At 44.2% G+C, this 23,762-nt stretch overlaps 1 protein-coding gene across 3 annotated transcripts in view; it reads right to left on the bottom strand.

The window, feature by feature from the left end:
• The window catches only part of HLF (HLF transcription factor, PAR bZIP family member), a 60,509-nt gene extending 54,768 nt beyond the window's left edge, over nt 1–5,741 (bottom strand). Inside the window, exons 1-2 of one of the 3 annotated variants that reach the window (XM_033183569.1) lie at nt 5,094–5,741; nt 2,588–2,923 (exon numbers count right to left, since the gene is read on the bottom strand). In XM_033183569.1, the coding sequence (XP_033039460.1) occupies nt 2,588–2,923; nt 5,094–5,208 (451 nt within the window). In that variant the 5' untranslated portion in view covers nt 5,209–5,741. Of the gene's footprint in view, nt 1–2,587; nt 2,924–4,373; nt 4,509–5,093 lie in introns of those variants that run through there. The other 2 variants (XM_033183568.1, XM_033183571.1) reach the window with 2 other exon arrangements.
• Nucleotides 5,742–23,762: the final 18,021 nt, after the last annotated feature.

Genomic DNA, 23,762 nt, shown 5'->3' with positions numbered 1-23,762 from the left:
TAGGACACAAGATTTACCCAAAACGTTAACAGTGCCAAGGTTGACAAACACCAATCAAGACTGAAATTATACAATTCCCATAATGCCTAAGGCTACATCTGCACTCTTCCCTTCTGAGGACTTATTTTCCTCAAGAGTAACTTGGTACTTCTATTCTGGTCACTCCTGTGAGCCACACAGAATAATTAAGGACTTTCTCCTGTTTCAGGTTTGCTTGCAATATCCATCCACCAAGCCAACATCTCTTAGAATTTTATTTTGCATCGTAATCTTTATAATGATCAACAATCTATGAGCAGCAGAGCGTTATTTTACCTGAGTTTGGTATTTGAAGACAAGGTTTAACTTTTTTCCTTTTCTGTGAGGACTACTGAGTTTTCAATTCCAAGAAGGAAATTATGTTGAAATGTGTTTCCATTATTTAAAATAAGACATTTAAATGGAGAACTTATTTCTAGATCCTCAGTGTTCCCTTTGATCCCAGTGTCTTTTCACCAGAACCTTACAAAACGATATCCCCTGAAACTCAGGAGTTCTTTGCTATGGATTGCAACTCTGACTGGGCACTCCAAGCTTCTGAGAGTCACTGATCAATACCGACTCTAATGAGCTCTGACAAATGAGTTTTCAAGCTGCTTCAATTTCCAAAACCCCAATTTTTGACTCTCAGTAGGAACCAAGGTGTGAACACCCAACATGTGCAGGTCTCCTGGGAAAAAATACAGTATTCCTAACATGGTACACATCCTAAATTTGGTAGGGGACTGAGAAATACTTGTCAATTGACAAAGTGTTAGGGTCAAAATATCCCAATGCAGTAACTACTGGGCAAAATCTCCTGACATTTCTCTCCAGAGGAAGGGTTATGTACAGTACCTAGTTACCTTAAGAAGGTATTTCAGAAGACAGGGATTGAAGTAAGTAACAACAGTTGACACATATAACAATGATCACAATTGCTTCCGCAAATAGAACACTCATTGCTAATCATTTGACCCTTTATACATATTACCTCTAATTTTCACAATAACTCAATCAAATAGAAATTGTATCCTTCTATGAAAAGGGAAACTGAGGCTCTAAGAAATGATGTGGCTTCCTAAGGTCACACAGCTACAAAGTGGTGATTCTCAGTCTACAGAGTACAATGACCGAGGCACAACTGTGTCTCTCACTGGAGCTCTGTTCCCTTCTCTCCTCACTGTTTTCCCACTTTGAAGGGTTATTCATTTTGTTGGCTGTTCCTACAAACAAATTGAAGATAGTGGCACCGCACATTCTAAGTAGCAGGGGCTCAGTATCACATAAAGGAGTGTTTTCCCAAGCCCCCATAGCCTCCAGGGGTGGCTGGAGACTAAGAATTAATTCCATTCCAGCCAGTGGCCTTGAGTTATAATTCAAAGTGAATTTTGGAGAAGGGGCCAGCACGCAGAGATTTGAAAGGAAGAACTTTAACTCTAATACGAATATATCAAGGCAGGGGTATTCTCTTCCTCCTTTGCATCATTTCCTCCCATTTAAATCTTGCTCTGTGTGCCACAGAAATTTCTACAAGAGTCGAGGACACGGAGTTCAGTAACAATCTCTAGCACAAGTTTCTCATTGCCCTGCTTTCTGTCTTCCCCCACAGCTAAGGCCCTCAGCTCTGTGACCTTCCGGACGATTTATCTGGATGAATCTTTGTTCCTGGTTACCTGTGCACATGAAATTGTCTTTCTTCCTGTTCATTTTGTACTACAGGGTGCTAAAGGCATGAATTCAAAGCTGCTTCAATCTGTGTTTATATCTGAGCATTAGCAGTGGGTTTTGAAGTACTGGTCATTTCAGGTGATATTTTTGTGTACTATTTCAAGATCATTTACAGCTGACCTTGCAGCCTTGTGGGCTCTGATACAAGTGGATTGAGTATGATGGACAGATGAAAATGAAAAAAAAAAAGTAAGAACAGTTGGGTTTATGGGAATAACAAGAGAGATGGAGTCTGGTCCTGAAGAAGGCTCAGAAGCACAACATGAGAGCCTGCTTTTAGATTCTATATCTCAGCTAATGACAAAACAAGATGAAAAGGATGGAAAAAATATACCTGCCCCACATCCCTACTCACATGTTTTTTTTCCTTCAGGATAGAGAAGAGTGAATGTAGGTAAACCAACCCCTATTGAGAGGCTACCTATTATCTATGTGTTTAGGGAATGAGGAAAAGAGATAGGAGATGTGATGGAGGCTTAAATTAGCCAAATCATTAACTGTAAGTTGTTACTTCTTAAACCTGCAACCCTTGGATCAGCCGCATCAGAATCCCATGGGGGAGCTGGTTAAAATGCATATGCCTGGGCCCTCACTCCAGACCTGCAAAATCAGAATTTCTAGGGGTAGATACAAAGAGTCTGTATTTACCAGACCCTCCAGATGAGTGACATGGATGCTCATTAAAGTGGGAGAGCCTCTGCCAGGAGTGGAGCAGAAGGTTCCTCTCTTAAGATCTTTGCCAAAACCTGAGTGTTAAGATGTTTACGCTAACTCTACCGTGCCTGTCCCATTCACCCTCCTCCTCCCTTTCTGAAGGGAGAATCTTCAGGGCACTTACCTGGTCTGATGGGGCTCTGCATACAGTTCGGAGATGGGATGCCAGGGTGAAGGGGTGCAGAGGCCCGGCTGCTGAGGTCCATGACCGAGGGCGCAGCCGAGGAAGCTGGCTGCAGCCCGGGAGGGTGAGGGCTGTGGTCATGCTGAGATGGGCTGGGGGGAATGCCATTTTCTGACAAAAACTCCTCCAGGTCCATGTATTCCAACTGGAAAGTATCTCCGTCATAGGGAAGGGTTTTGTCCCATAAGGTAGGCCCCAGGAATGCCGACTGGGGGACCGTCGGGCTGTTACTCTCATCATCCAGCTTCTTTTCCTTGTCTTTATCTTTACTAAATGCTGCAGAAGAAGGGAAAGTTGGACTTAAAAAAAAAAAAAAAGAAAAGAAAAGAAAGAAAAGAAAAACAATACTGCTCTTGTACCACTCTTCCTGGCCTGTTATAAAACTACTTCTCATGAATGGCAGAATCCTTCTCTGGCTGCTGTCTTTTGTAGATCTAGAGTTAAAAGTTCAGGCAGGACGTGGATCTCTGCCTGTTTTTCAACATCTTCCTATTTACTTTGGAAAGAAGGCACTAGCCCTTGGGGCAGGGCTACAGGCTGATCTAGGATAAAAACCAGAGAACAGCCTCAGCACATTATTTGAGAAGAGTAATAACTTAAATCTAAAATAGTAAAATAGCACCTGCGATTATATACAACTGCTGCCATTTTTAACAAAACAACAGCCAGGCTTGGAATTATCTTCCAGAAATTCAACACAGCAACAACATGAGGTCATTTAGACTTACAAAGCCAGTGAGTTAGTGGTCTTAATTTTGGTAAGGCAGGGACCTTCCACCCTTCTTTAATACCATGTTTAGAGCACCTACTGGATATCTGGTTCTTTCCATATATTATCTCAAAAATCTCACAATAAACTTGCAAAATAGCAATTACCTCCATTTACAACAAAGACTTGGAGACTCTGAGACTTGAAGGAACTTGACCAATGCCTCATGTTGGCAGAGGAGAAAAATGAGAACTTTCTGAGCTCACATGTGTTAGCTTCTAAAGCCACTGGGGCACACTGATTTTTACGAAAGGAGTTTAAAAAAATACAAAGTGTTTTCTTCCTTCTCTTCCCCAAACATTTGAGTATGATCCAATTTACAAAGAGTATGCATTTACAAAACCTTTCAAAAGCACAGATATTGGAAAAGGTGAGTTATTCTATACACTTATGTTGGAAGTATGCAGCTATTTTCTACCTGGAAATACTGCTCGCCCATTAGGTCTTTAACGAGCATTCTGGATCTTGCCAATTCTAGTATTCAGTCGTGGGTGGAATCTGGGATTAAGGAATTTGCTTCTGAGTTTCATCTTCAGAGAAACACAGCCTCCACTGCCATCCATTCTAACCCTCTACCGTCTCATCTGAAAATCTGACTTAAAACACCCACATATGCAAAAGCCTGCAGGCAGCCCCTTCCTCTGAAATGCTCTCCCTTAAAGCGTAGTTAAGGAGGGGTCCGTGGCTATCATCTGCAGATTGCAAACTCTTGCAATGCAACAGGTTGTCCTCTCCTAGGAAAGAAGGTGCAAGTACTCCCAAGCTATTTGTAGCCAAATAACCTTTCAAGACTTTACACTGTGAGCCACACGGTTCGCATTTGCTACTGTGATACCGAAGGCATGAAACCGCATCAACCCAAATCCGTGGTATCACTAGCTGGGTTTGGGGCCTCATCAAACGTACCCCTCCTCTACCGCTATGGCCAAGGTTGTCTTGGGAAGGTTTGGGACTTACCAAGAAAGGGCTCAAGCCAGAGGAGGCTCCTGCGCGGTTACACGTGAGCCTGCTCCGCTCTCCCCTCCCACCAGAAAAAGTGCACCGGGAAAGTGTCAGCGCTGGAGGCGGGCACGGCTTCCCGCCGAGAGACCACTCCCCCCACCGGCTCCAGCCCCCACCCTGCTTTCTCAGCTACCCTTCACCAGGAGAAAAGGCGTCTTCTCTCACACCTCGTGGGTTACAAATACTAACCAGTAACAGAAGCTGTAACACAACCCCAAAACCCAGGCTACGCAGTGAGACCCCCTCCCTCAAGCCGACCCCCGCCCCCTGCCCCGCACAGAACCAGGCCCCAGGGTTTCTTCTCTCCAGCCCAGGAGGCTCTGCCCTCCGCCGGCGGGCCCGCTCTGCGTGCGGGTGTACCTCGTTCTAGAGAACGTTCCTGACCTGTCAAGTTACACCTCCCACCCGCGCCGCAGGAGCGGGACCCAGGGAGGCCGGGTGCCCGAAGCTCTTTAAATGTAGCTCAGGAGGGGTCCCTCCCCTTTCATGGAGGAGGAGGAGGAGGAAGGGGAGGAGAGGTGCTGGGTGAGCTCCTCAATTTCATCAGAGCGGGGCCGGGGCGCCGCGGGACAGGGCGGAGCGGGGTGGGGGGATGCTCCAGCGGGCGTGCCCGGCCGCGGAGGGGGACCCCCGGAGAGTCGTCCCTTCCCGGAGCGGGGCCGCGGCAGCGCTCACCGTCTTCGTGGTGAAGGGGGAGCTTCAGCGGGTTCTCCAGCAGGGACCTGAGCACGCCGTAGGGAGGCGGGATAAAGGTGGGATTCAGGGGGAGCGGTCGGGACATTTTCTCCATCGCGATGCACTCGAAATTTTTCCCCTTAAAAAAAGAAATAAGAAAGAAAGAAACAACCGCCCCCTAAAATGTTGCTGAGCTTTTCCTCCGTCCTTTGCCAAAAGTACTCGCTTTCAAGGCGGTGGAGAAAAGGGAAGAAAAAAATTACTTATATTTTTATAAATACATCTGCATAAAAATATATATTAAAAAAAAAAACTTTCGGGTTTCCAGTGCAGACGGTCCCAGGAGAGCGCGCCAAGTGACCGCGGGCTCCCCGGCGACGCGCAGGATGCTCTCACCTGCCTCGAACCCCTCGGCTTGCAAAATGTTCAAAATTGAAAAAAAAGAAAGAAAAAAAATATGTCGACGGCTGCAGAAGGGCAGAAGGCACCGCGCCGACCCCAGCCCCTAGTGCCAGCACCGGAGGCGGCGCGCCGTCCCACCCCACCCCCCTCCCCGCGCCGGCGGCCGCTGCTCCCCAGCGCTCCGCGGCCCCGCAGCGCCGGGCTCAGCGCATCCGGCCACCCATGTGCCGCGGCCCTGACAAGAGTGACGTCAGGGCCCGCACCTCGCGCCCATAGGCGTGCGGGGGCGGGGCCACGCGCGGCCCCGCCCGCCTGGCCCGCTCGCCCCGCCACCGTGTGTTTAGCGTCGCCGCGCGCGCCGATTTTCCGGGACCTTGCAGCGCTGGCTGGTTGCAGGGGAACAGGTGCCAGATTCTCTGGGCCATCAACTTACGCTCCGATTTTTTTTTTTTGGTCTGGATAGGAAGAGGAATGAGAAATTTATATCCATAGTTTTCAGGCTGGGAATAACCTGAGGAGTTTTAAAAAAATCCCGATGCCCAGGCCATATCCCAGATCAATTAGAATAGAACCTCTGGGGTGCTATCCAGGCGTCCATAGTTTTTAAAGTTCCCCAGGTGGTTCCAAAGAGTAGCCAAGTTTGAGATGATTGGTTTAGATCGGATTGAAGGTAATGACTCTTCTCAATATTTCTCCTGGCCCCAGCCAAGCTTAGCGTCTTCTTTCTTGCCCAGTTTCTACCACCACCAAAAAATAACTACTTCCTACAAGTCCGAATGGGATGCAAAAAGCAGAGAGGGGAGCAGAGGGCTGAGCTGCTGGGCACTGTTTCCCACCCTGCCCAGAGGTGTTAACGGTGGGGGGCGAGAGGGGGTAGACATTTGCCTGAAACGGAAACAGGCGGGAGAGACACAGACACACTGAATGAAATTTTAGGAATATTTACTCTGGGTGAGTACAGGTGACTGTGCTTGGGTTAAGTTATTAGGTCTGCACGGTGATTAAAATAATTTTGTAAAGTATCCCCTACGGGGGTTTCGGCTTTCCTTGCTGTCACAGCAGCTGCGACGTGTCCCTCTGCCAGTTTGACCCCGCGGCGCCCACGGTCCCCGAGAGCTGCGTGCGAGCCCCTGTGTGGTAGCTCCGTTCCCGCGTAGGGTGGTGCGGGCGCTGGCGTGGCGTGAAGCCGCGGCGCCCCCTGGAGAGCTCCGCGGGGTGCCAGGCAGCTTCTTCCCCTCCCGCCTTACCTCTCCTTACCAAGAGTAGGGTAGTTCGATCTGGGGAAGGGGCTGCGAGAACGAATGGGCACGAATTAAAGAAAACCGTTTTTCGGTGAGACATAAAGGCCTCTGTGACCCCAGGCTGAATCGCTGGGGAAGGATGTGGTGGAGTCTTGATGGGGTTTACTTCCCCAGGAAGGGGTTGTAAGAGAGGAGGCGCCTGAAACCCCGGAGATCAGCAGCGGCGGCGCAGGGGGATTCAGGGTACACTGGCAGGGTGATTGTGGCAAGTGCCTTTCTGCCCTGAGCTGTAGGTTCCTCATAAAAGGACACGTAATCCAGTGACCTCTCCCTCCTCACTCTAAAATTATGGCAAAAGGGTAAGGCGACGTTCTAAGTGAGACGGTGTTGCAGTGTTTCAGGTTTCAGACAAATTCCAGAAACAGCAAACTTTTAGTTAATGCCACATGCATTTATTGAGCACCACAGTATGTATGCCAGCGACTATGCGGGGGCTAGTGAAAACAGATGAAAAAGACATAATTTTAACCTTCAAGAACTCATCGTTTAGGGTTTGGCATATAAACAAACAATATAAAATAGTATTAAAAGAACAAAAATGGAAAGATGGAGGTGGTAGGGGCACTTACATTATTAGGAGAGGGATTCTAGAGAAGGTGCCTGAGCTGGGCATGGAGCTAATGGTCTTTCGTGAATGGTCTGAATCCATTAATTCTATTATATATATATATTTTTTTTTTTTTTAATAAAAAAGGGAATCCATCTCCACTATCCTTTTGGAGAGAGAGGCTATTTCCCTGTCTTGAGTTCCTTACATCCCTGTAAGTTCATAAACTGGGAGGACTGAGAGCATCCTCTCAGCCTGTCTAGAAATCTGTTAGATTGCAGATTCCAGGTGCACGAAAGATGCGTTACCTAAGCTTTGTGTAACAGTCCACTGACATTGCTCAGCACACCCAAAGCGCTCCACCTGCTCATGGTTCTCTGCATGTCCTCACTTCCCCATGTTTGCAGACATGAAACTCTTATCAGGTCAAGTCATCTGGTTTCCCAGAGTAATCTTCTCCTTACCACCGGACAGAGCTAAATACTGTGGCTTGGAAATTGCATTTCTCATTGTACGTGGATAAACTGGCATTGGTTGATCAAGCAGTTTCTTGGGAAATCGGTTCATTTAATTTAATTCCCCTGAGCCTGATCAGCTTGTCACAGACCAGATTGAGGACCGGCCCCTTAGACCATGGTGACTCCCTCTCACTTCTCTCCATCCTTCTCTAACTTCAAAGGTATTTCTTAGAGTCTAAAAAATTATAAGCACTCGCTAATCTTCAATCTAGCCCCATTCCTTAACAAGATAAATGAAACGTACATCTTTTCTACTCTGGCCATTTGTAAATGTTGTTTTCTTTTATTTTTTTAACAAACCATGAATATCTTTCTTTCTCTTTCTCTCTCTCTCTTCCCCAGAAGCAGTTGCGGACGGCTGCTCAAGAGAAACGAGCAGGATAGAAGAAACCAAAGGTTATATTGGTTGGGTAGTAAGATCCACTGAATTCTACAGGCTAATTCTCAAATGGACATATCCCTAATGAACACTAACCCCAATCTGCACATATGCCCAGAGATGACTGCCGCTCACAAGTGCTTAGCACTTGTCCACTTACAGAGCCCTTCCATGAGTGTCATATCATGTAGTCTGACAATTCCATGAGGAAAGCAATGATTCTAATTTTTGATTGCTGTGTAACAGATCACTCCAAAACCTAGTGGCTTAAAACAACAACCATTTTATTATTTCTCATTATTCTGCAATCTGGGTTAGTCTCAGCTGGGGCACTGGGGTGGCTGGTCTTCTCTTTCTCTTCACCTGGCCTCCTTACACCATAGATTCATTTTGCTTGTTTTACAATTTCATGCAAGTGAAATCATACTGTATGTACTCTCTTGTGTGTAGCTTCTTTCACTCTGCACAATATTTTTGACATTCACCAATGTTGCATGTAGTTCATTTCTTTGTATTAGTGAGTAGTATTCTGTTGTATGAATATACAAAAGTTCATCTGTTGTATTGGTGGACATTTGGGTTGTTTCCAGTTTTTAGGCATGAATAAAATGTTTATGAGTATTCTTGTCTGAGTTATTTTGTGAACACATGCTTTCATTTCTCTTGGATAAACAAATAGGAGCAGGATTGCTGGATCATAGAACAGATGTGTGTTTTACTTTAGAAGAAGCTCTTCCATAGTCTTCTGAAGCAGGTAAATTGTCCTGCATTTCCAGCAACAGTATATGTGAGTTCTGGTTGTTCTAGCTCCTCACCAATATATGGTGGTGTCAGTTTCTCTTAAAACTTGTAGCCATTCTAGTGGATGGGTAGTCAGTTCTCAGTGGACCTTTCATCTGAATTTTCTTGATGAGAAATGATGGCATCTGCTACTTCATGTGCTTCTTAGTAACTTGCACATTTTCCTGTTCAAGTTTCTTGCTCATTTTTGAATTTGGTTATCTTTTGATTACTGAATTTTAGGAGTTCTTTTATATACTTTGGATATAATCACTTTGTCAGATGTTTGTGTGTTGTGAATATTTTCTTCCAATCTGTGGCCTGATTAGTTTTTTTTTTTTTTGAGACAGAGTCTTGCTCTGCCACCCAGGCTGGAGTGCAGTGGCCGGATCTCAGCTCACTGCAAGCTCCGCCTCCCGGGTTTACACCATTCTCCTGCCTCAGCCTCCCGAGTAGCTGGGACTACAGGCGCCCGCCTCGTCGCCCGGCTAGTTTTTTGTATTTTTAAGTAGAGACAGGGTTTCACCGTATTAGCCAGGATGTTTTCGATCTCCTGACCTCGTGATCTGCCTGTCTCGGCCTCCCAAAGTGCTGGGATTACAGGCTTGAGCCACCGCGCCCGGCCCTGATTAGTTTTTATAATAACGTCTTTCCATGAGCAGTTTTTAATTTTGATGAAGTTCAATTTATCAATTTGTTTTTCATGATTATTACTTACTGTGAACTAGGAAACTTTTGACTACTCCTGAGTCCTGGAGATATTCTTCTATACTTTCCTTTATAACTTTTATAGTTTAAGCTTTTTCATTTAGGCCTATGACCCATTTCAAATTAATTTTTGTGTATACTATGAGGTAAGAATTAAGGTTGCTTTTACTCATGGGGATATCCAATTGTTTTAGACTTTCATTTCCCCCTTGAATTTTTTTTTTTTTTTGAGTTGGAGCCTCACTCTTGTTGCCCGGGCTGGAGTGCAATGGCGCGATCTCGGCTCACTGCAACCTCCGCCTCCTGGGTTCAAGTGATTCTCCCGCCTCAGCCTCCTGAGTAGCTGGCATTACAGGCACCAGCCACCACATCCGGCTAATTTTTGTATTTTTAGTAAGAGACAGGGTTTCTCCATGTTGGCCAGGCTGGTCTCGAACTCCCGACCTCAGGTGAGCCACAGGCCTCGGCCTCCCAGAGTGCTGGGATTACAGGCGTGAGCCACTGCACCCGGCCCCCCCCTTGAATTGTTTTGATGTTATTGCTGACAATTATTTGACTGTGTATTTGCAGGTGACCCAAACTTTTGACCCCAAGGAAAAATAGGTGTTTTATCACTAAGGACAGAATAATGCTATTTCTATGTTCTTTCTAAGTTTCCTGGGGTCTGATTCATATCTAGCAACAGAAAAATGTTCATCAAAGTTTACGGCTAAAATGAATGCCTCACTTTCCGTGGCTCATTCAGTTTGTTGACAAGACCTCTACAAAGTTGTCCACATTAAGTTAGATAAGAGCCAAAAGCAGAGGCATTATCCAATTTGCTTTTTTGTGTATAAGCAAATAATTAAGCCTATTGGCTAGCAATGCCTCAGTGCTCCTGTCTTAACCTGCATGTGCTTAAACAATAAGTCAAAACTAAACCTCTTTGTTAGAGAAATTCGAACAAATACTAGATAAAGAACATTTGACAAGCCACTGAAAAACCCTTCCGTTGGCCCTTCAAGGAGAAACGGATAGCAGAGGCTCTGGAGGTTTAAAACTGTCCTAAAAATAGGAATGACCATAGAAGAAACGTTCCTCAGAATCAACTTCTTAAAAGATGACAGCACAGCTCTCCTCTGAAGTTCTGGAAAATAGCCTTTTGCCCAGCCAGCGGTTGCCACCTGTCCTGTCATTTCAGAAGTTTTGATAGTGAGGTTGGGTGGGGAGGCTTTTGTGCAGCCCGGTAGGGGCAGACGTGAGGCAGCCATTTTGGCACCAGCCTTGCAGGTCTGCAGAGAGAACTTTGCAGTGTAAGCAGTGTTTATGTTTCAGATTCCCAGTGGGTGTGAAACCTTGTTGAGCACACAATGCCTGCCACTGTAGCCTACTTGGGGCTAGGAACCTGGGGTGGATGGAGACAAGCACTGTGGTTACGAAGGGCTTTATACTCCAGTGAGCCAAACCTCTAGATGAACCTGTTTATCTCGTTGTCAGAAAGGGCACTTTATCCAGGGAATTAATTCAGAAGTGAAAGGCATCACGTGGGAGTTAGGCTAGATATGCCTAACCCAGGCTTGTTCCTTCTCTCCTTCCTGAAACCTCTAACTCAGCTAAAGCACCAAAAAGGAAAATTATATCTAATTAGCTTAACTACTGGAGACCCCCAAATCTCTTTAGTTGGTATAGGATCATGGAAACCAAAACAATAAAACGTTTGTTGGGAATGCCATGCTCTCCTCCGAGGCTGACTCATGTAAAGGAGCATGAGTCCTTCCCTATCCTTTCCTTGAGCCTTCCCCGTCCTTTCCCTGAGCCCCGTATTGTTTGAGTAAATCTGAGTAGGAAAGACTAAGATAGGTAGATAGATAGAAGAGGTACTAAATCAGGCATGTGTGTGTATGTGTGTTCCACATCAGAGGATGGTAGGATTTCTATACATGTGATAGGAAGGAGGATGAAAGAAAATTGTATAAAAGAGAAGGAAAAGAATGTGTATGACAAAAGGAGAAGAAAAAAATCAATGCAGTGTGTTGCATAGAATGAACACAGGATTTGGGGCCAGATATACATTCACACCTGCCACTATTACTACTTCTACTACTACAACAAATGCCAAAAACAGCATGAAGAAGGCATAAATTATTGTGTGTTTGTGTTCTGGAGCAACGTTAGACCTGTTAAATATATTATCTCATGTATTATGTATTACTTGTGACAATGATATATATTTCATTATTCCCATTTTTCAGATGATGAGAATGAGGCCCAGAGAAATTAGTGACTTGTCATGATCCTACGACTAGCTAATACATGGAGAAGCTATGAGTTGAAAATAGGTCTGCTTGACTCCAATGCTTGCACTCTTAACCTTGCTCCAGTAAATGAATGACAAACACTCATTCAATAAACTTACTCCATTTTTACTGGTTCAAATTCTGCCTCTGTCCTGTGACCTTGGATAACCTCTCTGATCTCAAGTTTCTTTGTGTGAAATATGAACTAATGCCTGTGCCTCCCAGCTTGCAGAGTTGCTAAGAGGATTAAATGAGATAATTTATGTGGAGGTGCTTGGTACATTGTGAAGCGCTAAACAAATGTGAGGGCTTGCTATTTGGGGCTTTTTTTGCATTTTCTGGTTTCTCTGCTCCTTTGCAGAGATGCTCCCACTTATGAATCTGCAAAACTGTTGATGTAGTCCATGATATTAGAAGCTACTTTTCATCCAAACACACATCCCTTTTTCTTCTCACCCTTTTCTCCCTCTCACCAGGGGCAGCTACATTCTATTGCTCCCAGTCTCCAAAAGAAACACAAGTTTGAAGTTCAATAAAAAAATCAAATATAGCAGATTCCAAATAGCCGCTCAGCCAGAGTCAGGAAAGAATAGCTATTTCCTATATCTTCATAAGGGGTGAAGGAATAGAAGTTTGTGGATTAACTAACACTTTAAAATTATTTCAAGTCTAGTAAATGCAGCTGAAGGTAGAGACAGTTGAGCTGTAGAGGCAGAACATCACCACGACTCAGAAGCTAGTCTTTAATTTGCTTAGTATCCAGTGTCAATTAGACTGAGTGAAATTGACTGACATCAACCACATTCTAAAATATAACTTGAAAACCAAAATTAAAAATTATATATAATTTCTAAGCTGCACTTCAGGCTCTTTTATGTGCATGGAAAATATAAGACCAGGTATCCTCAGGTGATCAGAGTTTATTTTTAAGCTAAACAATTGGAGAGCAAGACCACAAAACTGTGCTGAGTGTATGCATGCTCTGGTGGACCAAGTATTTTCATGACCAATGCATCCTGAAAACCTGGGGAGAACTTGAATAACAGCCTATCATCATGTAGGGTATCAGGACCAACTTCCCTCCCTTTATTGCATATGAATCCCAAAACAAAGGTTCTGATTCGTAGACATTGTCACCATCTTCTTTGAAGTTTCTGCACTGGGTGGAGTCTCACGTGAGCCATCTCATAAGTGATTGGCTAACCTTATACCTATAAATGAGTGTCTCTGTTGGGACATTGGTAATTGGTCCAGTTATAGAGCCCAAGGCAGCTGGTTTAACTCAGATACTGGCAAAGTACCATGTGCAGCCAGATTAGCCTGGCATAGCTTTCCTTTAAAAAGGAGCTCTTTCTAGGGAGCATGTCAGGTGTGTTGAACTTCAAGCAATACTTAAAAATTTGTGTCAGCTGGACAATGTGTTCCCTGCCCTGTAGGGATACTCTCCATGGGAGCTTTCTTGCTGAGCATGGAATCGGAGCAAGGGGAGTGAATTGGATGACCTTAATAACATCAGGCAGTGCCAGCCAGGTGCGCACAGCCTTGCTGAGTACTTCTTTCCAATTGAGCATGTGGATGTGACTGTTTCCATCCCAGGGACTTGGAGCCAGGGTGAGAGAAGCAGGAGGAAGCATCCTGAAGGGTCTTGCTTGGCCCGCTGTGGTTTTAGATCTTACACATCAATAGACACATTCTAGGGTTACTTTCTTCCTACTCATTATGCCTCAAAGGCATTGCATCTGCTGGTCTTTGTACAGCGCTGGAAGCAGCATTCCTGACTCTTTGGACTTCACTTTTACTAGGTTCCAAGCACACCATTCTCCATCTGTTAATGCATTTTTGGTGTCAGGCAGGGAACATTAAGATTGATGAGCTTTCAGCAGGTCTGCTTTCCTGAGACGACAACTTAGTCTTCTGCTCCTCGATGCACACAACACTGACAGAGGGCTCTCCTAGGCCAGGTACTGTGCTGGGCACTGAGGACTAAAGCAAGGAGGAGAAATATGGTCACAAAGGCGTTACAGTTGGGTGGGGATATAGCAGCTTAACCAAATACCTATTTCGGTGTGACAGGTATCATGGATAAATAAGGAAAAAGGGAGTACGAGTGGGAAAGTGATTAACTCTGTCCGAAGGGCTCAAAGCAGTCTTTATAGATGAACTTCAAGTAAGGTTTTGTAGATAGAATAAGAGTACATCAGGGAGGCAGGGAATGGGAGAGGAATGCCAGTACGGTCTACACAGGCAGGAATACCACAGTCTGAATACAAGCTGTTCAGTTTTCTGGAATGCAAAGCTTACTAGAGAAAGAATGACACTGATTATTTTAACAGTAAGAACTATTATTTGCTGACCACTGACTGGGCTAGGCATTGTGCTAAATTCTTTGCATGCATCATGGTAACCCATCTTTAAAACAACCCTAGGAAACGGGTACTACTATTTCTTACTGATGACATTTCTTGCCTATGTCATAAACCCAAGTCGAAATGGCTTAGGCGAATGCAGGGGTTTTGAAAACCTTTTCAGTCTCTTCCTTCTCTTTTTGTGTTGTTTTTATTCTCTGCAAACTTAACCTCTACCACACACTGGAGCATGTGATTTCCAGTAGTTCAGGAGTTTTACATATTTGCCTTTCCTCCACCAGAGAGGAACCAATTTTCTTTCTCGATTTTAGTTTAAAAAATCCCAGAGAGGCCAGGCACAGTGACTCACACCTGTAATCCCAGTACTTTGGGAGGCAGAGGTGGGTAGATCACTTGAGGCTGAGTCTGAGACCAGTCTGGCCAACATGGCAAACTCCTGTCTCTACTGAAAATACCAAAATTATCCAAGTGTAGTGGTGCACACCTGTAATCACAGCTACTCAGGAGGCCGAGGCACAAGAATCTCTTGAACCTGGGAGGCGGAGGTTGCAGTGAGCCAAGATTGCACCACTGCACTTCAGCCTGGGGGAAAAAAAATTCTCAGAGAAGGGTTTAGATAGGCCCAGCTGTCCTTCTTGTATTAATTAGTAATAGGACTGTTAAGAACGTGACCATTCCAACCGGCACTGATGGTTAGAGGGAAAGGAGGAGCAATTTCCAAGAGGAAGGAACCCCAAGCAGACAGAAGTACATATACCCACTGAATTCTTCATTTTGTAGATGAGGATATTGAAGCTTTGAGAGGTTGAGGTCACACAGCTAGTAAGGAGCAAAAACTAAAATTCAGTCTACCTCAGTGGTTCTCAAAAAGGAGCTCTGGAACAAGACCACTGGAGCTCAATGCTGGTTCCACCATGAATTAGCTGGGTGGGTGACTCTGGGTATGTCACCGAACTTCTGGGTGCTTCAGTTTTCCCAACTGTAAAATGAGCAGAGTAATTGTACCAAGCTCACAGATGAGGATTAGATGCATTAATACCTAGGGAGAACTTAGACTAGTGCCTGGCACAAAGGATAAGCTCAATAAATATGAGTTGGTGTGCTCACATGCTTCATGCTAGCTTTCCTGTCCTGGTCGGATGAATGACTGTTTCAATCTTCAGGGTTCCGCTCAGCTGCCTACCTTGGTGAAACCTTCCTGATGCCCCCAGAAAAAGTTAGTCCTCCTTTGTGCTCCTGACACTTTTGCTTTCATATCCATCTTCCCAATTGCTCCTTGAGGATGTGGTTCTTTCCTCTTGACATGTGTCATTCCACCAAACAGTATACCCACTACATAGAAGACATTCAGTAACTGTTCGAAGGCATAAATATACAGATTTCACCAGGGCAACACCAACATTGTGGGTCATCGAAAGGTGGGTCATCTAAACTGATCAGTTTGCCAAGCATTGTTTTTTCCAGCTCTCACATTTCAACTCTTCTTATTTGCCTGCCCCTGAAGGAGTGAAAAATATCGTTTACAGAGTTCAGGAACGTGGTTCTTCCTCCTTTGCTGTCAGCTTTTATCCAAATCTGAATGTCGGTCGTGTTTGTTATCAATGCTTCCCAGAGTCTCCATTACCTCCCCAGCGTGGGTTTCTGTTTACCTACTGTGACTTAACCCTGACCACTCAGCTGTCCTTGCTTATGAGTTTCTGCACTCTCTGAGTCAGAATGGCTTCCTGTCCAAGTGAGACCTACTGTCAGGTTTGTAGGCTTGTGGGTCCAGTTGCTACTCAGTCAGTACTTAAGAGTTACAAGCCACCGATAACTAGTAATCTGGGTATCTCATACCATTGCCTCATCATTCTGGTTCTTTGTTAAGAAGATGGCAGGCAGCCTGTGGGATTTTCTTTCTTTCTTTTTCTTTTTCCTTTTTTTTTTTTTGAGACAGAGTTTCACTCTTGTTGCCTAGCCTAGAGTCCAATGCTGTGATCTCGGCTCATGGCAACCTCCGCCTCCTGGGTTCAATTGATTATCCTGCCTCAGTCTCCCGAGTAGCTGGGATTACAGGCATGCGCCGCCACCATGCCAGGCTAATTTTTGTGTTTTTAGTAGAGACAGGGTTTCTCCATGTTGGTTAGGCTGGTCTCAAACTCCCAACCTCAGGTGATCCTCCTGCTTTGGCCTCCCAAAGTGCTGGGATTACAGGCACGAGCCACCGCGCCCAGCCTGGATTTTCTTTCTTTTTTTATTTTTAAATTTAAAAAACATAAACCTTGCAATTCAGGGTCATTGCAGCACTGAAAGACAAAAGCCACACTCAGTTGTTCTTTATCAGTAGCTGTGAAACTTTATAATACCACAGTTTAGAGGAGCGGGCTAGAATGCAGATTCTTGGTCCTGCTGCTAAAGATTCTTGTTGAATAGTCAGGAATGGGGTTGAAGTATCTGCCTTTTTAACAAGGTAGGTAGTTTTCTATGGCTGCCTTAACAAATTACCATAAACTCAGTGTCTGAAAACAAGAGAAACTTTTCTGTCACAGTTCTGGAGGCCAGAAGTGTGAAGCTGAAGTGTCAGCAAGGCCAAGCTCCCTCCAAAGGCACCAGGGCAGAATCCTCCCTTGCCTCTTGCAGCTTCTGTTGGCTGCAGGCATTCGTTGGCTTGTGGCTGCATCACTCCAGTCTCTGCACATGGCCCTTTTCTCTGTGTGTATGTGTCTGAAATATCCCTCTCCTTTCTCTTATGGAAAAACACCAGTCACTGGATTTATGGTATACCCTAAATACAAGATGATTTCACCTTGACATCCTTAACTTAATTACACCTACAAAGATCCTATTTCCAAATAAGGTCACATTCATGGGTACTAGGGGTTAGGATTTGGACATATCTTTTTGAAGGGATACAACCCACTACAAAAGGTTATTCCGACATATGCGGTTCTGGCATCATACTGCAAAAACACTGTCCTAGTTTCTAGATGAGTATTAGAGATTATCCTGACTAGTTCTCATGCAATCTAGACAGTTCTACAGTTGAGTACTAATCAGTTGAAAAAATTAGAAATGGACCAGACCCAGTGGCTCATGCCTATAATCCTAACACTTTGGGAGGCCGAGGTGGATGGATTACTGGAGCTCAGGAGTTCGAGACTAGCCTGGGCAATATGGTGAAACCCTGTCTCTACAAAAAAAATTAGCTGAGCATGGTGGCTTGCACCTGTACTCCCAGTTACTTGGCAGGAGGATTGCTTGAGTCCAGGAGCTGGAGGTTGCAGTGAGCTGAGATCACACCACTGCAGATCACACCACTGCACTCTAGCCTGAGTGACAGAGTGAAACCCTGTCTCAAAAAAGAAGAGAGAGAGAGAGAGAGAGAGAGAAAGAAAGAAAGAAAGAAGGAAGGAAGGAAGGAAGGAAGGAAGGAAGGAAGGAAGGAAGGAAGGAAGGAAAGAAAGAAAGAAAAAGAAAAAGTATGCTTTCCCCTGGCGCATCTTCCTGCCAGTGCTTGCTGAGGTGGTTGGCAGGGAGGGCGGCGGAGGAAAACCAGAGGGGCTAGCTTCTTACCCCTGCTCCATATTTCTCTCTGTTTCTCCTTGCCTCTCTCTCTGTCTGTCTCTCAACTCTTCCACCTGCCTCTGCTCTGAAATGCCTGGTCTTTTCCTCTCCAGCTACCACTTTTAGAGACTTTGGCTGCAAAAGCAAACTTCTAGACGCAGACATTGCCTCTTAGTCAACTGCACTGAGTTTGAATGAGTCCGAAACATAAATATCAAATATATAAATGAATAAACATACACACACACACACACAAGAATGGAAGTATTTTCTCTTCTTTTAATTCATTTAGGATTTTGTATATTGAACCTTGAAAAAAATCAACCCCTTTATCCCCTATAATCTTCATCCTGGTTTTCCCCTCCCAATATTTTATCAGTATAATTTTACCATCGAGATAAGATTCCTTCTCTTTCTCTTCCTGTGTGTTAATCATGTTTCCCATTCTATTTCAAACCAAAGAAGGCTTTGAAACCAAGGACCTACAATAATGCCTGTTTTTCTGCAAAAGTATAGGCATCTTAATATCATGGCTGCAATCTGCCTTGTCTACAAGAGCTTCATCTCCTTTACCACATGTTCATTTCCTGAACACCTAATCCTCCAACGATCAGTTACAAATCCTGTAGCCAGTGCCCCCTCCTAAGACCAGACATATTCACCTTTTATAGAGTCCTCAGTCTTTTCTCCTCCAAAGCGATACCAGGTCCTAGAACCCTTCCCAGAAGCTGTGACTCCTCTTTGACATCAGAAATCTGGTCCATTTGTCTTGGGTTCCAGCCCAAAGCTGTCCCTCCCCCTGTATTATCAGGTATTTACTGCATTATCAGGTATTTTCCTGGTAGCAGAATCTAGCTAAATGAACCTCTTGACTGGGGTCCACCTGTTTCATTTTTGTAGCCCTGCTATTCGTTTAACCCTCAGTGAATCCACCTCACACAACAACACAGCTGATGAATCCCACAAATGTAATGTGGAGAGGGCCAAAGAAACCAGATGTAAAAGGGTATGTGCTGTGCATAAATTTCCTATGGGATTAGAAGCCATCATACTCTTGAGGGTGGGTGGGGGCCTGATAAACATTTAATGACTGGCTCTCCTCCGAGCAAGAAAACCATGATTGAACTGCTGGCTAATGTCCATGGTGTAAATACTCCTAACCATTGCCAATTCAACCTACTAACATGACGTCACTTAACATGGAGCAGGAGAAGTGTGTGCTATAGCATAGCATTATGTGGTATTTCCACTAGACAGATACAATAGATAAATAACCTCAAGAGCATAAATAAGTGTATAACATAGTGAAATAAATAGGAAGTAATGAATTTTGAATATTTATTACCTATTACTGTGTGCCAAATGATCTTTCTAGCATCTCACTCTCCTACGAATGTAAAATCCCTACAGCTAATGTCACCTAAGACCACAGGACTAAAATGACTGCAAATATCCATGATACTCTCGATTTCCACCATCTTTGAACACTCCTAATCTAGTCTATATTTATTTGTCTTTTCAACAAATGCTTACCCAGCTATGTTTCAGGCTCTTTTTTCTCTTTGATAGTTTTATTGAGGTATAATTGACATACAACAAACTATACATGATTAAGTATACAATTTGATAAATTTTGAAGCGATTACCTATGAAGCCATTACCATAATCAAGATAATGTCCATATCTATGATAACTGGCACTCAAAAGCCACAGGAGCTAGCTTCAGCACAGGACTGGGTTGAGTAAGTGAACAGAATGGAACAAGATGGGAGATTCTGGAGTTGGGATAATGTTCTATTTCTTGATCTCCGTGACAGTTAAATAGGGATTTCTGCGTGCTTAAAATGTATTGAGCTGAACACTTACAATGTGTGGACTTTTCCCAATGTGTGTTAAACATCAATAAAATCCATCCCAAAAAGGGAGTAGGATTAAAGAGGGAAAAGGGTCAGTTACTTCTTCTGAACTTAAAATTCTCTGGTTTTCTGTTGCATTTCAGTTAAAATGTCAGCTTCTTCCCACAGCTTTCAAGCCTTGCCCTGCACCTTCTAACCCCTGACTATATTTCCAGCTTGACTAGCTTAGGCCTTAGTTTCTCAAAGCTATCAAGTTCCTTCCAGCCTCAGGGCCTTTACATATGCTGTTCCCTCTGCCTCAAGCTCTTTCTGCCACTGTGTTAGTCCACTTTTGCACTGCTATAAAGGAATACCTGAGACTGTGTAATTTATAAAGAGGTTTGTTTTAGCTTACAGCTCGGCAGGCTGTGCAGGAAGTGTGGTGCTAGGATCTATTTCTAGTGAAGGCCTCAGGGAGCTTACAATTATGGTGAAAGGCAAAGGGGGAGCCAGCGCATCTCATGGCAAGAGAAGAAGCAAGAGACAGAGAGAGAGAAAGAGAAAGAGAGAGAGAGAGAGAGAGAGAGGGAGAGAGAGAGAGAGAGGGAGGGAGGGAGGGAGGGAGAGAGAGAGAGAGAGAGAGAGAGAGAGAGAGAGAGAGAGAGAGAGAGAGAAAGAGAGAGAGGTTGCCAGGCTCTTTTAAACAACCATATCTCCTGTGAACTCACAGAGTAAGAACTTACTGATTATAGCAAGAACAGCTCCAAGCCATTCATGAGGGATCCTCCCCCATGACTCAAACACCTCCCACCAGGCCCCACCTCCAGCATTGGGGATCACATTTCAACATGAGATTTGGAGGGGACAAATACATACACAAACCATATCGGCCACTTTTCCTAAAGCAGCTACTTCCTTCTCATCCTTTAGAGCTCAGCCTAATCATCACCTTCCCAAGTGGCTGCCTTCTCTAAAGTAGTGTTACTCTTTTTCTCAAAGCCTTATTCGTTTCTTTCTGCATGCTTTTTAAAGTGTGTAACTGTTTCTTCATCTGTTTGTTTTTGACCTTTGGCCTACTTAACTGTAAACTCCATGAGGTCAGGGATCACAGGTTGTGTCTTGTTTACCAGTGTAACCCAGACACAGTGTAAGGGGCCCAAGAGGTCTTTAATAAAAATGTAATGAATGGGCCCGGGCGCGGTGGCTCACGCCTGTTATCCCAGCACTTTGGGAGGCTGACGCACGTGGATCATGAAGTCAGGAGATCGAGACCATCCTGGCTAGTACAGTGAAACTCTGTCTCTAGTAAAAATAACAAAAAAATTAGCCAGGCGTGGTTGCAGGAGCCTGTAGTCCCAGCTTGTCGGGAGACTGAGGCAAGAGAATTGCTTGAACCCTGGAGGCGGAGATTGCAGTAAGCTGAGATCGCACCATTGCACTCCAGCCTGGGTGACAGAGTAAGACTCCATCTCAAACAAAACAAAACAAAACAAATATAATGAACAAAGCAGTTAATTCTTGGTTTTCTTGGGGAACGCAAGGAAGCTGTGCCCCAGAGGATGTGTGTAGATATAAGGAGTGGGAGCAGAGGAGTCAGTCCAATATGCTGATTACAAAGTCGCTTAGGTCACTCCTTACCAACTGCAGATTCCATGTCCTGCTTCCTGCAAGAGTCTGAAGGTTCACATCAGATGAGGAGACTGAAGCCCTGAGTGCCTAACGTCATGAGCAGAGGTGGAACTGCAACTGCCATCTCCTGATTCCCAAACTAGAGCTCACCTCTCTTTGTCATATTTTCAGAGGCTGGAATTGGGGAGTGGGGAAGGAATGAGAAAGCGGGAGAGAAGGAGCAAGAGCTTTAATACATGCAGACATGGAAGAGAATCTGGCTTTATAACTGCCTGGTTCAGCATTCTTAGGCAAATAGCCAAGTCTCCCAAGCCTCAGTTGTCTCATCACTAAAATAGGGATCGTAATGACCATTTTATAAGAATCTTGCAAGAAATGGAGGGAACAATATATATAAAGTGCTTATCTCATCCTTGGTGTTTAGTGAAAGTCCAGTTGGTTCTTTTGTTTCCTGTAGTAGCAGCAGCCTCTAGGGGCTGGGCAAGATGAGGCCTCCCCTCGCTATTCCATGAATGTCCTAATCATGACTCTGATTGTTGCCCAATTTAATTAATGCCCTAGCAGTGGGTTGACATTCTCAGGCTTTAACTGTCTAAGAAAAGCACTGGTACCACAATGCTATGCTAACACATCAAGCTTCTCCTCTTAAATGTCTAATGAATTCATTCCTGTAGGCACTCTGAGAAGAGTGAGAAAATTAAGGTATAGATTGGATGTAAAACGATGACAGTTGTGAGGCATAAAATCAATAATGTCCCACTTTCCCAAAAACCTGGAACATTTGTCATGTCGAAAATATAGTGAGACATCTTCTGACATACTTGCGTAGTGATGCCATTCTTCTAAGAACAATCTTTTCTAATTACAGGTATTTAACTTCTCATTAAAACTTGGTTACACCGATTTTAGGGTTCCAGGCATTAAAATGATGTACGGAGTGAAGTGCGTGCAGAGGAAGGAAAGTGATATATTTTTAGTATTTACTTTCTTGCAGACACTATGCTAGCTGTTCACATCCCTATGAGATAGGCATACCCTTCTTCATGTTAAGAACTTCAGGTTTCACTTAATTTGAATGTAAAAGATGCCAGTTGGGTAGAATCTAAGATGCTGTAGCAGAGACTTGGAAAGTAGAGGGGTTCCAATAGGTTAGAAGTTTGTTTCTTTCTCATATAACTGTCCAGAGATAGGCAGCCCGGGATTCTAGGGTTGTTCTGCTCTCCTTCAAGATGGTGCTTCCATTTCTGAAACTAAGATGATGGCCCCCTGCTGCCATTGTGTTTGCATCCCACAGAGCAGAGACAGGGAAAGGCAAGGCAATCTTTTCTTTTAAGGGCATGATTCAGAAATGCCAGACATCATCTTTCTTCATGTTCCTAAAGAGCTTAGATGATTTAAATAATACAGAAGTTCATTCCTCTCACATGTGACAGTCTAAGGGTAAGCAGCCCGAGGGCTTCCACAGTATCAGGAGCCACATTTCTTGTTTTTCCACCATCCTCCAGGGTTTGTCATCTACACAGCAGAGGGCAGCTTGCCACCACGTGGGTCCACGTTCCAGCCAAAAGAACTGAGAGAAAGAAAGAGAGGACAATCCTTTTCCTCTTGAGGACACAACCTGGAAATTGTTCACTTCACTTCGGCTCATACCCCATTGGCCAGAATATGGTCACATGGCCAAAACTAGCTACAAGGGAAGCTGGGAAATGTGCCTAGCTAAAATGGGATAATTTTGTTACTAAAGGAAGAAAGAATAAATGGTTTCTGCCAGAAAATAACTCCTCTGCCATAGGAAACCATTATAGGGATTTGTTCATGTGATACAATTTATTTGTCAGAAATTTCATGACTGTTGGATATAAAGTGCACTGTGGAGGGTAGGCACAAGCATGGAAGCAGGAAGAGTAGCTGAGGAATAAAGTGGCTTGGTCTAGGGTGTAGCAGCTGAGATGATAAGTGGTCTGATTCAAGATATATTTTGAAATGTACTTTCAAATGCCCTCAGCACACACACAAAATAATAATAGTATTAACACAAATTTTTAAAATAAAAAAAAAACTTAAGCAGGATTTTCTGTGGAGTGGATATGGAGTGTGACAGAGAAAGAGGGGATGAGGATCTTTGGATAAAAGGCTTCTTCAAGTCACTCAGGGTTCAGCTCAATGAATTTTCCTTAATCCACTGGTTCATGGCAGTCATGCTATCACATCATCCTGGTTTTTCTTCCTAAACCGTATCTCCATCTGAAATTATCTTGCTTAGTTTTCTGTTTGCTTATTTTCTCTTCCCACTAAAAGATATGCTCCACGGAGTAGAAATGCTTTCTATCCTGTTCATTATTCTAGCGTTGGCACCTAGAACAATGACTGGCACACAGTAATATT

Source organism: Trachypithecus francoisi, unplaced genomic scaffold, assembly GCF_009764315.1.
Source record: "Trachypithecus francoisi isolate TF-2019V2 unplaced genomic scaffold, Tfra_2.0 Lachesis_group20, whole genome shotgun sequence".
In the NCBI taxonomy this organism is placed as follows: Eukaryota; Metazoa; Chordata; class Mammalia; order Primates; family Cercopithecidae; genus Trachypithecus; species Trachypithecus francoisi.
The sequence above is the reverse complement of the archived record's forward strand: the minus strand, read 5'-3'. Positions and strand labels throughout refer to the sequence as shown.